Here is a 15,378-nt window from a genome sequence, read left to right as displayed (position 1 = left end):
CATCTTTCTGGGAATTTAATCTTTTCCCACGGTATCATCTTTGGTAATGCTACCTGACTACTGTAAAGGTTTGTATCTATTAGGACTGTATGTCCTGCTGGACTCTGTTTCCTAATGTAAGGATTTAATGTTGTTAAAACTTTAAGGTAAATTCTGGAAATTACTGCATAAGGTAGTGATCCTGGAAGGTATTCATAGCCATTCGATAACACTCTAAGTTGTAAAACTTTAGATAAGTTTGCATCAGAGAGTGCTATACTTAGGTTTGGATAAATATCAAAATATACTGGACTATACGAGAGACTGGTTTCAACAGCTCCCATCAAAGATGCTCTCCAATCAGTGCATCTTCCATCTCTAAGGGTACACTGGAGACTGGTATTTTGACCTAAAAGTGTCAAAGGTTTAAAAGCTATCTGGACAAGTCCGATATGAACATATTTATATTTCTGAAGGAAAGGATAATGATCCTGGAAATGAAGAAGATACAATATCTCATCATTATTCTGGACTGGCATAACATGCTCAAATGTTTTGATTATCTTTTTGCTGGAAAAATCAAAGGTTCCTATCTTATAGATAGTATCTGGCTTTACCTTTGGGATTTATCAAGTGCTTCCTTAACATCTTGATAAGCAACTAATTCTCTGGCTTCTGATGTGGAAGCTTCTATATTGGCCACTGTGTTGGCTACTGTAGGTGCAATTTCTTCTGTTGGAGCAGTAGACATAAGGATTTATGACGACCATATATGTATAATTAAAATAAAATAAATTAAACTATAACGATCAATAAACTTGGCTCTGATACCAACAACGGTGCTTGACACAGGTTAAAGCTAGCACATCTGTCAATGGTTTACTAAGTCACAGGTCCTAACCGCAATCACTGCTAACGGATTGACTCTACGCGACTTGGGTGACGTCCCACTAACCCTAATACTGTTCTAACCATCATTAAGCACTAAACCAGGAATATCAAAAATTATAGTTTTGTTTTATTTTATTTTAATTATGCCATATATGGTCTCAAGATCTACTGTGCTGGAGGGGGTGGCCTAACGGCCGCAGCCAAGAGGCAAATTTGTTCCTGTATCTGTAATTGAGTCTGATTAATTAATTGCTCAGTTTCTTCTAACTGCTGAAGACCCTAAGGGTCATTAGGCCAGAGTGCTAAAAAGTTTTGGAGAAAATTATTTTTCCTTTCAATATGATATGCTAATATATCATTTAATATAACAAGAGTATAAACAGACATACATTAAAAAATACGAAAAGAAATGCTTACAATCAGTACAGCAAACTTTATTATACTTCAAACTTCATATGAGTCAGGCACTCCTTTTGATAAGATATCTATCGATATCCGATTAATTTTATATTTTAAAGAGATAAATTATTTAACGAGTTTTACATATTAAACGATTTGAATCACCAAAAAATAGGACATGTGGTAAGCCCTACATGCCCAACAACACTATCCAAAAGCCTTACCCTTGTACTTCATACTTTTTGTTTAGTGTAGATAGAATCCACAACAAAATGTCATCTTAATTTCACGACTTAAGTTGTTTGGCTTGGATTTCCAAAAATCTTGACCCGTTAATTTAAATATAATTTTATAGAAATATACTGTTTTTTTACCATTAATCTGTAATTTTTTTTCTTCATCTTTCAACTGATATGATTTTCCATTTAATAATTTAGCCATGGGCTCAAAGCAAGAGCAAAAGCAGAGTCGGCCACTCACCTCACATGAACCTTCCTTCAAATGACAAATGCACCTTCCTTTCAATGACAAGTACTTTTTATTTTATTTTTTCTTTTAAAACTAAATTAATTTTTAGCTTTAAAAAAATAAAAAATAAATTTTAAATAATAAACTATAAGCAAAATTTATATCAAACAATCTAACATAATCTCTTACAAATATAAAATATAAACAACTAAAAAATATAACACCAAATAATCCAAATTATAAATAAATTGTGAAAGTTAAATCGTGCAGCTACATCCATGTACAATTTACTCACATGATATTTGAAAATAAACATATACTCTGATGATTTTTCTCACAATTATTTTTCGACTTAAAACTGGTTTTTGTTAAAAAAAATCTGAACTCTTTTTTTTTTTTTTTTGATGGCAAAGCACAAGACTTAACATATTTTGCACATCCGGTAATAAGTTATCCAATAAAGTATATTGAAGTACTTAAAAAAGTAAAATATTTGTAAATTAATTTTTAAAAATTCAATAAATATGAATATGTATTGCATTTTTATATATTTTTTTGTACTTTTTAGTATTTAGTGAATATAAATTAAAATTTAAAAAATTGTTTTTAAAAATTTCAAAACCAAAAGTTTAATAATTGGGCCATGCGCTGGGTCAAAAGCAAAGTGAGCCACCCACTTAACATGGGTTGTGGATATTTCAAACAAGTGAATGGTATTTAAATTTATATAATGGTTTATTGTGGATATTTCACATTAATTTTTAATTTATCAAAATTACGTCATTTTACATTCAAAACGACGTTATTTTGGGTGTTTCTAATCATTCGAGCCAAAAAAATTCAAATCACTTAGAATTGTTGTAAAATAAATCACCATTGAAAATAGATTTATTTATAGTAATAATATTATTACTTCAGTCTTATTTTTTTTTTTAAAAAAAGGGTATATTTAGAATTTTCCAAATCAAATACTTCTCCACCCACCCATCATTATGGAAGTTTAATTATTGAGCCACGGGCTGGGTCAAAAGCAAAGTGGGCCACCCGCATCAAATAAAGTTGCTGGGTTGGATCTCATCCTTATTAAATATTTTTTTTGTTTGGGTGCATTTAGAATTTTCTAAATCAAATACTTCTCTACCCACCCATCATTATGGAAGTTTAATTATTGAGCCATGGGCTGGTTCAAAAGCAAAGTGGGCCACCCGCATCAAGCCTACGTTTGGGAAGAAAATTTTGGGGCTTTTTTGGCTATTTTAGCCACAAAAGACAAAATAGGCTATTTTAGCCACAAAAAACAAAACATCACATCCAACCCATAATCATTACACTCTTCTCTCACAAAAAAAGTCAAAAAAGCCAAAAAGCCCTTCCCAAACCAAGCTTTTTAGCCCAGGCTAAAATAGCCAAAAAAGCCAAAAAGCCAAAAAGCCAACCCACTTCCCAAACGTAGGCCAAATAAGGTTGCTGGGTTGGGTCTCATTCTTATTAAATTTTTTTTTTTTTTTGGGGGTATGTTTAGAATTTTCCAAATCAAATACTTCTCCACCCACCCATCATTATGGAAGTTTAATTATTGAGCCATGGGCTGGGTCAAAAGCAAAGTGGGCCACCCGCATCAAATAAGGTTGCTGGGTTGGGTCTCATCCTTATTAAATTTTTTAATTTTTTTTTTTTGGTGCATTTAGAACTGTCTAAATCAAATACTTCTCTACCCACCCATCATTATGGCAGTTTAATTATTGAGGCATGGGCTGGGTCAAAAGCAAAGTGGGCCACCCGCTTCACACAAGGTTGCTGGGTTGGGTCCATCGAAGCACAAATGCACCTTATTTTCTCCGGTCAGTAGGCACAAACAAATTGTACGAAAATGACAACTGCTTTTTATTTCTGTTTATTTTTTAACCTAGTTCTTTATAGTTTTAAAAAAGTTAAAAATTAAATAGAAAAATTACAGAAAAAAAGTCCTAAGATTTGACTTTTGTAATAAAATAAATCATAAGTTTTTTATTTTATCAATTTAAATTTTAATATTTTAATTTATTTTCAAAATAAGCTATTCACCTATTTTCAACAAGTAAAATTAACGGGAAAAAATATATATTTTAACCATTAAAAAAAAATTACGATTTACTCACTGACATTTAAAAATAAACACATAATTCTTTGGATTTTTCTCACAACCGCTTTATTGGTTAAAAAATTTATTTTGCTAGTAAAACTTTAACTAGTTTAAAATATCTATTTCCCTTTAAAAAAACTCACTTTAGCCATTATGAAGGCAATTAGAAAAGTAACACTCAAAAAATAAGCCTTGGTTGGATTGTGTTGTTTGGGCTATGGGAATTTGTCACGGGTCTCATCCCAATGATTTGAATTGTTTTCTTTTTAGACCACGATATATAAATCATTCATGAAAAAAAATTAAATCATTTGTAACAATATTAGCTCATGACAAAATATAAACGACAAATAATATTTAAAAACTTGATCATTTATTTTTTAAGAAACAAATGTAATGAACTAACTTGATTATGATTATTGGAATAACTTGATTTTTTCATGAATAATTTACACGTTGTAATTCAAAATATGAACAGTTCACATCATTCAGACGGTAATAGATTCCACGAACCAAAACAATACTATCTAATCCAGAAAGAGCCCAAACTGTAACATGTCAAAACAAACTAATTATTTTAGTATTAATTTTTCTCGATAAATTACATTGACACCCATTGAGATTGGGTCCGATTACATCTCACCCCCTGATATTATAGAAATTACATTCATACTCCTTTGGTTAATAGTCTCATTTCACAAACCCTCCTACTTATATAAAAGCAACAACTCTTGATAGAAAAATAGAAAAAATTACATTGAAAAAAAAATAGTAAAGTAAAGAAAGAAAAAAAGAAAAAGAAAAAGAAAAAGTAAAGCAAAGCAAAGTAAGAAAAGAGAAAGTGTATGAATTCAATGTCTTTTTGAGACCAACGTTAATTCCGTCTAAATATTTACAATGACAGGGGGATTAGCGTAATTTTCCAAATGCCAAAAGTGATATGTATTAAACTCAAATCTGTTGGCTTATTTTTCCTACGAAGGAAAATATCATAAATGCGAGCGTGCCAGCAAGGATTGAAAAATCCTTACAGATTAAATTCAAGCCAATTATCAAGCGATTGTGTTGACGGTTCTTTTGCCTCAACGAAGAGGACTTCAAATTTGCCAAGTGTAGCGAAAAGAAAAAGTAAAAGAAGAAAAAGGGACGGAGAAAGATGATTGAGTGAACAATCAAAATAATAATTACTTACCTCTACTCCTATGCTTCGAAAAGAAAGTGCATAAAATGCTTCGAAATGGAAATACTGAAAATAAATGCTTCGAAATATAAATCTATGTTAAACTACTCCTAAGATAAGGAAAATGACAAGAAATATTGAAATCAATTGTCTTTGATTTAAGTTCTGGATCATTTTACAATGTAGCCATTAATGGCTATTTATAGAGGAAAAAATACAGCAATAACTACTTAGTAACTACCCATTTCTTCCATCTTCATTCTTGTCTTGCCACCCACTTTGTCCTCCCACTCATCCACTTTATCCTTCATATTCTCCATTATCTCTATAACTTCTTTTAACTTCCAAATGAATAAGAAGATGCCACGTGTCCTGCAATTATATAAATAATAAATAATAATAATAATTGCAGATTTATGGTGTTAACATTACCGCCCGCGGCCCTTAAAAATGATGTTTACTTGAATTTTTGAAGGGCCGAACCAAGCACATGACTAACCTAAGCAGCAAAGTGCTTCGAATGATATAACAACACCAATAAAGTGCTTCGAATGAGTATGAAATTATGACTAGTAACAAGCTTCGAAAGTGGTATAAAGGACCAAAATCATTCTTCGAAGGTCGATAGAGCCGACAAAAGACGAATTACATCCTCAAAAATACTCGGCAAAGCTTCGAAGGTTCACAACCACCATTGTTATTTCTTCGAAGCTGTTGTTGATGCAAGATAGAGTGCTTCGAAGCTTACAAAATTATGGCAAAACGGCTTTCGAAACAACTTATGGCAAAACGGCTTTCGAAGCAACTTATGACAAAACGGCTTTCGAAACTTATATGTTCTGGTTCACACATAATTAATGAAAATATTAATTTTGTGCTTCGAACCAATTATTAATTCTTCGAAGACACCAAAACTGTTGTTCTTCGAGCCAACGTATCATGCCAAAAACAGGCATTATTCGACAACTAATTAATTGTCATTTTACATATATTTGAAGAGATGTACACATTCCGAAAGTTTTCAAAGCTTTATACAGTTTCGAAGGTGAAGTAATCAACCTTCGAAACAACTTTTGACGTTTCGAATGTATCTTCAAAGCTTTATACAGCTTCGAAGGTGAAATAATCAACCTTCGAAACAACTCTTGATGCTTCGAATGTATCTTCGATGCTTTGGTTGTGTACATACAAACAACTGGCCATCAATTTGAAAAGATAAGCCATTCTCAACCATTTGTTTAAATGCACCGGCTTTTTCTAGCCAAGTTCATGCATTTTAAATGGTCATCCCTTGTTCTTAGTGCTTCGAACTCATAAGAACAATTTGTTAATTTTATTAGCCACATCATCATAATTATATTTTGATGTGAACCACAAATCCAAAAAGGATTTTGAACACCAAAAGTCATGGTATAGTGTGACCATGAAAATTTATACTTTTTGACATTTTGAAAAATGTCAAAAATTTTGAATTCATGAACAGTGACTTGTTCATTATTCTTGACCATGTTTGTTTTAAAAACATGACTTTTGCCGAATAGGTTTTCATAATTATTTGGCAAAGTGGGTTGTTTTTCCATGTTAGCCATTAATGGCTTATGAAAATCACCCATAGATATGTTATTTTCATGACTTGACTCTCTAAAATTTGATTTTTGGACCCCCCGAGTCATACATGGAACATCATTCTTAGCCAAATTTGGCTCAAGAACATGCTCTTTCGTTGTGTTAATTTCATAATTTGGCTCTTTTAAAACGGACTCTTGAACCCCCCGAGCCATTGATAAAATCAACTCTTTGTTTTTGCTATTTTTAACCATGAAAAAATTCTGAAAAAATTCACCAATTCCGGCCATTAAAGCCTTAGTTAAAGACTTGGTAGTGAGAGTTGATAACTCATCATTCCATTGTCGAATTTCCATATCAAGTTGATGAATTTCTCTAATTAAATATTGTCTTTTTTCTTCCACCAAATAATATTGTAATGGATGAAAGTTTATTTCATCAAGAAAATGGATCTCTTCTTGAAGATCCAAAATTTTTCTTTCACGCCAATATATTTCAAATTGACAAGTTCGAATGGCGAAATCCAAATCGTTTGTCATTTCTTACACTTGGTAGTCCCACTGGGCGTGCCAAAAAATATTGGCTTATTTTTCCTACGAAGGAAAATATCATAAATGCGAGCGTGCCAGCAAGGATTGAAAAATCCTTACAGATTAAATTCAAGCCAATTATCAAGCGATTGTGTTGACGGTTCTTTTGCCTCAACGAAGAGGACTTCAAATTTGCCAAGTGTAGTGAAAAGAAAAAGTAAAAGAAGAAAAAGGGACGGAGAAAGATGATTGAGTGAACAATCAAAGTAATAATTACTTACCTCTACTCCTATGCTTCGAAAAGAAAGTGCATAAAATGTTTCGAAATGGAAATACTGAAAATAAATGCTTCAAAATATAAATCTATGTTAAACTACTCCTAAGATAAGGAAAATGACAAGAAATATTGAAATCAATTGTCTTTGATTTAAGTTCTGGATCATTTTACAATGTAGCCATTAATGGCTATTTATAGAGGAAAAAATACAGCAATAACTACTTAGTAACTACCCATTTCTTCCATCTTCATTCTTGTCTTGCTATGTGTCCTTCCACTCACCCACTTTGTCCTCCCACTCATCCACTTTATCCTTCATATTCTCAATTATTTCTATAACTTCTTTTAACTTCCAAATGAATAAGAAGATGCCACGTGTCCTGCAATTATATAAATAATAAATAATAATAAAAATTGCAGATTTATGGTGTTAACAGGTGGATGTGAAACTTATACAAATTATGTGTGTGACTCTTACACTATGTAAAAGATTTGACAAAATATTAAATAATTTATTTGAAATCTCTAACATAACTCGTTGTGAATACTAATTTTATGGACATCCTATCGAGTATTAACCCGTCATGTATAATAAATAAATAATGAGATAATTTACTTCACAGGGAGAGTTGGATACTTAACAAGTTTTAAATAATATAAAATAAATTATAATGAATTAAATGGGTTGAATTCACTTTCAAAAGCTGCATAAAACCCGTTTGTCTTCTTCCGCAATCGAAAACTCAGACCTCAACTCCGTCTTCTCCGGCAAGCAAAAATCGAGACCATCAAACTTAAAATAGAAAGACAAACGGGTAATCAAACAATTCTGTTTCAGAAAATGGCTTTGCAGAAAAGCTCCCCCTCCTCCTTCCTCCTCCCCCTCTGCCTCCTCCTTGTGCTGCAGTTGCTTCTATGGCTGACAAAAACATCGGCGCAATCGTATGCGAGGTCTGGTTGTCAAGAATACTGCGGAGATGTTAGAATTCCATATCCTTTTGGAATAGGTCTCAATTGTTACTTAGATGAATGGTTCTCCATAGGGTGCAAGAACTCAAGCATCAACAACAACGGAGTCGCACCTTACTTAATAAAGATCGATGTTGAGGTGCTGGAAATTTCATTGAATGGAAACTACCTTCGAGTCAACAATCCAGTAACATCTCCCAACTGCCCCATCAACAACAACAGCAGCAACCACCGCGACCCCAACAACGCAAGCTGGGATTCAAGCATTGACTTGAGATCTAGCCCCTTTCGCTTCTCAGAAATAAACAACGTATTCATGGCCACGGGCCTGAATTGCAACGACCCAGGGCTCAAATTATGTGATCTGACCAGAAAAAAGATTCAAAATTGCTCCACTACTTGCGATTCTGCTAATAATATTACTTGCACGGTCGGAATCTCAAACGTGCAGTATCTGCAGGGCTACTGGGTGGGTTTCGTCAACGAAGCCTTAACAGGTAGTATGCCATGTAAGTATGGTTTCGTGGTAGATATGAATAAGAGTACCGTCGACTACTCCTCCGGTGTGCAAACTCATGTCCCTGCTGTTCTCAATTGGGTTGTAAACAATATCACACAACTTCAATTGGTTCCCGACAACAATAAAAATAGCTACTCCTGTCTTCAGGGGTCGTTGGCTTATTCTTCTATCCCGACAACGAGTGGGTTGTTGTATGATGGTTTATCGCTCGACACGTGTGTTGTTGTTCAAAGCCTCCAGTGCGCTTGCAATTTTCCCTTCTCTGGAAATCCTTATTTTTCCAATGGATGTCTAGGTACGTCTTATGCTCTCTCAACCCATCTAAGTAACCAGCCGACCAACTAATTGGGATATTTCTATTCCTTTATTTATTTATTTAGGAGGTAACTGATCAAATCAAATCAAACGGTTAATATTTTTGACAAAGCGTAGGTTTGAAGTCGTTCTAAGTGACAGTGGTGTGGTGGTGGTGTTGGTGGTTGGGGAAGGCATGGACGACTGATTGAAAATGACTTATATCATATTTAAAATTAATTTCAACTACACTGGATATGTTTAATTATAAGGATTATAATATAGAATTGAAATTGTTAGTATATCAACTCACAATCTCATGTTTGATTGAGAATTATAATTTTAAGAAAGGAAGGAAATTTTTTTTTTTTACATAATAAATGGTTATTTTACTAATTTAATTAATAACTAATCATATACTAATGCATGAGATTATTAATCTGCTCACTATTAATCCTGTTAATTAGACAAGGCTATTATTGGAGTGATTATTGTCCAGTAATTTGTAAAGTTTTTTTTTTGGGTTGATAACTGCTCTAAATTTCTGATATTGCAATTGTATGCAGAGACGTTCATTACACCTCCTAAGTCAAATGCGGATATTATCATTGGTAAGCTCATTTTTCGTCCAAGTGTTTAAAAACATAGAAATGGAGTAATCGTTTGGTGTAATTTATGAAGCTTTTTATAAATTATTTTATTTTATTTTAAAAATTTTATGATGGAGTATTTGGTATAGTCTGTGTGTATAATCTATGAAATAAAAATAATTTAAGTAAATTTTAAAAAAAAAATTTGATTACAAAGAAACGAGAACATAAATATTTAGAAGTGGATTCCCTCTAGTCCATAATCTGGATTGTAGGATGTTGTTCAGGTCTGTAAAGCTCATCACGAGTTCTGTTTCAATAATCTAAACCGTTCATTGTGTCTTGTACTTTTTGTATTTTATCCACAAAAAAAATTTAAGTAAATCTGATAATCATATCGGGGATTTTTTTTTTAGGGTCCCTGCTATTAAGATTTTATAACGTAAAGAACATATAATATTTTTATTATGTCTAAGGTCCTTCAACATCGATCCAGAGAAAATTCAATCCAAAGAAATTCTCTGTATTCCAGTCTAGAGATTTTCTTTGGATTTTCAGAGTTTTTCTCTAATTTTTGCAAGAATTTCTCTGGGTGGTAGAGGAGCTATCGACGGGCGGCGATAGAGGTGGAGTTCGTTGAGGAGAGGAGCAGAGAGAGAGGAAGAGAGGGCGAGACTGGTTTGATTTGAGAGAATCAAATTTCTTTGTGATATATAGGTGTCAGGGTTGAGGGACATTAGACATTACAAAATAATATCTTGGACTGATTTTCTCTTCTTTTTTTTTTTTTCTTCTTTTTGTTTTTGTTTGTGTGTTTGTGTGTGTAACAAATGCAATAAATTAAATATGTTATAATTATCGGGTTGATCTAATTTTTTGTGTAGATGATATATACGAATTACCCAACAAAATAAACAATTCAGATCAATAGAACGAGACCCATGGTGACCTCCACATGCCCAAAAAACACCCTCCAATGAAAACTCCAAATTCAATTATTTATTTTTGATTAGTCTATACTCTTTTACTCATTTCTTTCTCCACATTTTGAATCTTAACGTGAGGCTATAACCATTAAAAAGTTTAGTTTCAAGACTTTAGTTTAGATACAAAATTGATCTAATTTCGACTCCGGAAGAAGGAGACACGCCTATTTGGTTTTTTGATTATCAATTTTCAACTTTCAAAAAATTGGACCAAATAAGCCAGTTATCCACTAGTCCTATTACAGTATTTTTTTTCTTGATAACTCAATATCCAACCTGATGAACCAACTAATTTGGTGATCAATCCCACTGTTCACTAACGGAGGACTCAATTAAAATAAGAACAAAGCCCCGTATGGATCCGCCCGATAATTCTATTACAATATTACTCTTCCTTTTCCTTTATGCTTTTAAGTCATTACTGATTTAAAAACTTGATCAAAATTTATGTTAAAAAAAAGAGTACTCTTATCAATATCTAACATTCCTTTTTAATAATTTTTTAAAATTAGAAATATTTATTGGAGTACTAATTTAAAAACTTGATTAAAATTTATGTTAAAAAAATTACTCTTGTCAATTATTATCATTCATTTTTAATAACTTTTTTAATTTAAAATTTTTAAATCACAAACAAATAAATAATTCTAACAAATTAATGTTATTGTTTCAACAACATAAATATTATATACAATTGCTTTTGACAACCATAATCTTGATAGAGCTTAAAATCAGCTCTCTTTTTTTTTTCTTTCTTTCAAATTTTGTGTCCAAATAATTCAGCATAAGTTATGTTTACAAAAAAATGTCCAGTTTTATTGTTATTTTTTTATGTAAGGATAAATTTTTAATAAATTTGTAAGTACTCAGAAAAATAAAGTGTATAGAGTTGATGCATTTTGAGTATGTCCACACAACATCAAATTTAAATATGTATACCATCCATTTCATTTTATGAATGCTTTTTTTTTTTTTTTATGAATTACACATGACTTTATAAAATTAAAAAACAATTAAAATTTTTGCTAGACTTGATATTCAAATATTAATTTTTTAATTTTGGTAATATATATATATATATATATATTGATTCTGGAGTTGAGTTCTCTACAGGTGTTTGTGCTGGATCAGCAGGACTATTGTTTTTACTTATTGCTTTTGGGTGGCTGTACAAAGTAATGAAGAAAAGAAATGACAAGAAACGCAAGGAAAATTTCTTCAAGCGAAATGGTGGTTTCTTGCTACAACACAAGTTATCTTCAAGTGATGGCAGTGAAAAAATCAAATTGTTTAATTCGAAGGAGTTGGAGAAAGCCACCGATCATTACCATGAAGATCGTATTCTCGGCCAAGGAGGCCAAGGTATAATTTTGTTACCTTTTCATTATCTAAAGCTTACAACTAATTTCTTATCTTGCATGGATTTCTTACCAAGCCTCTTGAGGCCTTTTATACATGGATCCTTCCTTGGGTTGGATAAGGTTCAAGAACCTGAGGGCACTATGAATTTTTTACACCAAAAGTCAGCACAACACTCGTATAATATATTTACATATACATACAGACATGTGTATTGGACTTGTATATAGCGTGGTGAGTTTGAATGAGCCAATATTTGTCATAATATTTTTATTGAAAAATCAAATACAATCTTTCCTAATTAATTTAACCATAATTAAGTAGTTATGCTATTTCATAAATCTAGGATTTGATTTGTAGCAAAATTTATGATTTTTGTTTTCTCTAATTTCGATAAGATTTCTTTATTGTTTATTTTTCTAATTTTTTTAATCAACCTCTTACTTTCAATTATTTTTCCAATAGGTACTGTTTACAAAGGCATGTTGTCAGATGGAAGAATCATTGCTGTTAAAAAGTCTAAGATTGTCGACAAGGGACAAGTTGAGCAATTCATCAATGAAGTCGTCATACTTTCACAAATTGTCCATAGAAATATAGTCAAGCTCTTAGGTTGTTGTTTAGAAACAGATGTTCCTATGCTAATATATGAGTTCATTCCAAATGGAACACTCTCTCAACATATTCATGATCTAAACGAGGAGTTCCCACTTTCATGGGAGATGCGCTTTCGGATTGCCACAGAAGTTGCTGGAGCTCTTTCCTACTTGCATTGTTCAGCTTCCATACCCATCTATCATCGAGACATGAAGTCAACCAACATACTCCTAGATGATAAATACAAAGCAAAAGTTTCTGACTTTGGAATTTCAACATCAATTGATGTTGATAATACTCATTTGACCACACGAATACAGGGGACATTTGGGTACTTGGATCCAGAGTACTTACAATCTAGCCAATTTACTGAGAAAAGTGATGTTTATAGTTTTGGAGTTGTTATTGTTGAGCTTTTAACTGGGCAAAAACCAATCTCTTCCACTAGATCCCAAGAAAATAGGAGTTTAGTCACACATTTTATGGAATCAATGGAGGAAAATTGTCTACTTGAGATTCTTGATCCACAGATTCTCAAGGACGGTCGGAGAGAAGAGATGATTGCTGTTGCTCACCTCGCAAGAAGATGCATAAACTTGAATGGGAAGAACAGACCTGCAATGAAAGATGTAGCAGTTGAGCTGGAAGGAATTAGAATGTCACAAGGAAGTTCAACCATTCACCAACACTATGAAGAAGTTGAATACAATACAACTGATTTGACTGAGGCTTTGGATGATGCTTCAACCTCAACAGGGACATTTTTAGATAGTGGGAGTGGCACAGCTTTATCGTCTGATGTTCGACCTCTATTGCATACCATGTAGTGAAGTATAAACTATACATACTATGCTTGTCCACGCTAGATATTTACCATAAAGCTTTGTTATTCAAATGTTAATAATGTACTAGTATGTAATGTTACAAACATATGTACTAATTACTTATGCTTTGGATTGGCAATAATAGTAGTTTTCTATACCATATTTTCTATTGATAAAATCATTCACCAAGAGCAAACTGGATTCATTTGTTTGATCGAATACCCAAAAAGCTGCTCTGATCTTGATCAAATCCGCAACATTAATGCAACTAGATTAAGTTCTATTGAAGGTGATATCATCCCTGTGTAGTCCATAAAGTCTCACATAGTCACAAAGAAAGTTATGTCCATATTTGTTTCTCCAAATTGAAGTAACCGCACCTAAACCACCACTCTCAAAATCTCAATCCAAACTTTCTGAGCAAAGTTCCATAAAAGGAGAGGATGTTTGGTTGATTCCTCATGTGCAATACAAATCGTAGAAAGACTTAACAGGAAAAACAAAATTAAATAAATAAATAAATAAATACATCGTCTTTGCCTCTCTTCCAAATTAAGTTGTCCTCAGAATTAAGTCTCAATTGGACTGCTTCCAATAAGTTGAGTAATATTCCACATGATTCACTTTTTTCTCATTCAAATAAAGATCTTCTAAATTTGAAATCTCAAACTATGTCGTTGTTCTCATCAAAAGAACAGACCTCAACCATACTTTACTATCTTTTTGCAAAGAAAGTTTAAAAGGTCCAGAAAATCTATGTTTAAAGAAACAATTATGGGACCATTTATCCTTCCAAAACCTTATCTGCAATCCGTTTTGCAGTTTTAAGTTGAATTTTTCGTTTTAACACTGTCCCAACTCTATCAATCATATGACTCTGGCCAACATCCACAATTCCTTTCCATAACCACAAGAAACACCTTCCCTCATTAGCAATGGGATCGGTCATTCATTCTCATTCCCATTATATTTGTGAACAATAAGCTTCCTCCATAAAGAGTCCTTTTTTCTCTCCCAAATCTCCACCATCATTTTGAAAACAGGGATGAATTCTTTAGTTTTACAGGAATAACACCCAACCCGCCAAACTCCTTTCTTGTTGTCACTTTTTCCCAATTCACCGAATTAATCTCTTCATAACCACCCCAAAGAAATCATCTCTATAATTTTTCCATTATATTTTCCACTGTTGCAGGCATTCTAAAAAACAGACAAGTCGTACATTGGTAAATTGGACAATGTTGCCTTAATCCGAGTCACCCTTCCAACAATTAGCCAAGTCTATCCCTAAATCATCATTTTTCTTTGCATATTTGTAATCTAAAGGGCTGTTATTGTGGTTCCTATGGGATTGGATTCAAACTTTTACATTTAATGGAGTTCCACGTCAAACAGTGAGGAGTGTCCGGTGAAGTCTTCCGTGCTTTAAAGAATTTCTCAAAAAAACTTCATTTATTTATTTGTTAGTAGAGAAATATTATTTATCAATAGTAAACTATTTTGCTGATACATATTAGTGTAGATTGCAGTCAATTATGACAGTTGAGGAATATCAAGAGTTCTTCTACATAAACATTTAACAAGGTTGAGACGTCTCTGTTTAATTAAATTAAATTAGTATATTACACATACACTACTACCTCATCAAGAGGGAAATAACATAAAATATGCAAAATAAAAACAACATAAAAACTATAGACGAAGAAGAAAAAAAGAAAATAAAAGAAAAGCATGGTTTTGCAAAAAAACTCCTCCTCTTTTCTGCCCCTCCTACTGTTACAACTGCTGCTATGGCTTACAAAACCATCAGCGCTTTCTTATGCGAAG

At 32.5% G+C, this 15,378-nt stretch overlaps 1 protein-coding gene across 2 annotated transcripts; it reads left to right on the top strand.

Moving 5' to 3' along the window:
* The first annotated feature begins 8,080 nt into the window (after positions 1–8,080).
* On the top strand, positions 8,081–13,711 carry LOC114272541 (wall-associated receptor kinase-like 1). Of its 2 annotated transcripts, XM_082915634.1 has the most exons (4): positions 8,081–9,196; positions 9,762–9,806; positions 11,885–12,133; positions 12,596–13,711. In XM_082915634.1, the coding sequence occupies exons 1-4, from the start codon at positions 8,254–8,256 to the stop codon at positions 13,552–13,554; spliced, it is 2,196 nt and encodes a 731-aa protein (XP_082771760.1). In that variant the 5' UTR covers positions 8,081–8,253; the 3' UTR covers positions 13,555–13,711. The 2 variants fall into 2 exon arrangements, with proteins under 2 accessions (XP_082771760.1, XP_082771761.1); XM_082915635.1 differs by lacking the exon at positions 9,762–9,806 and having other exon boundaries at positions 8,108–9,196.
* The last annotated feature ends 1,667 nt before the right edge of the window (positions 13,712–15,378 follow it).

This window comes from Camellia sinensis, chromosome 2, assembly GCF_055761805.1.
Source record: "Camellia sinensis isolate YWXY chromosome 2, ASM5576180v1, whole genome shotgun sequence".
In the NCBI taxonomy this organism is placed as follows: Eukaryota; Viridiplantae; Streptophyta; class Magnoliopsida; order Ericales; family Theaceae; genus Camellia; species Camellia sinensis.
This window is presented reverse-complemented; position numbering and strand designations above follow the sequence as displayed.

Coding starts and splice junctions, on each gene's coding strand:
- LOC114272541 (XM_082915634.1), top strand. CDS start 8,254: ATGGCTTTGCAGAAAAGCTCCCCCTCCTCCTTCCTCCTCCCCCTCTGC. Junction 9,197..9,761: donor TTTTTCCAATGGATGTCTAG/GTACGTCTTATG, acceptor AATTGTATGCAG/AGACGTTCATTACACCTCCT. Junction 12,134..12,595: donor TCTCGGCCAAGGAGGCCAAG/GTATAATTTTGT, acceptor TTTTTCCAATAG/GTACTGTTTACAAAGGCATG.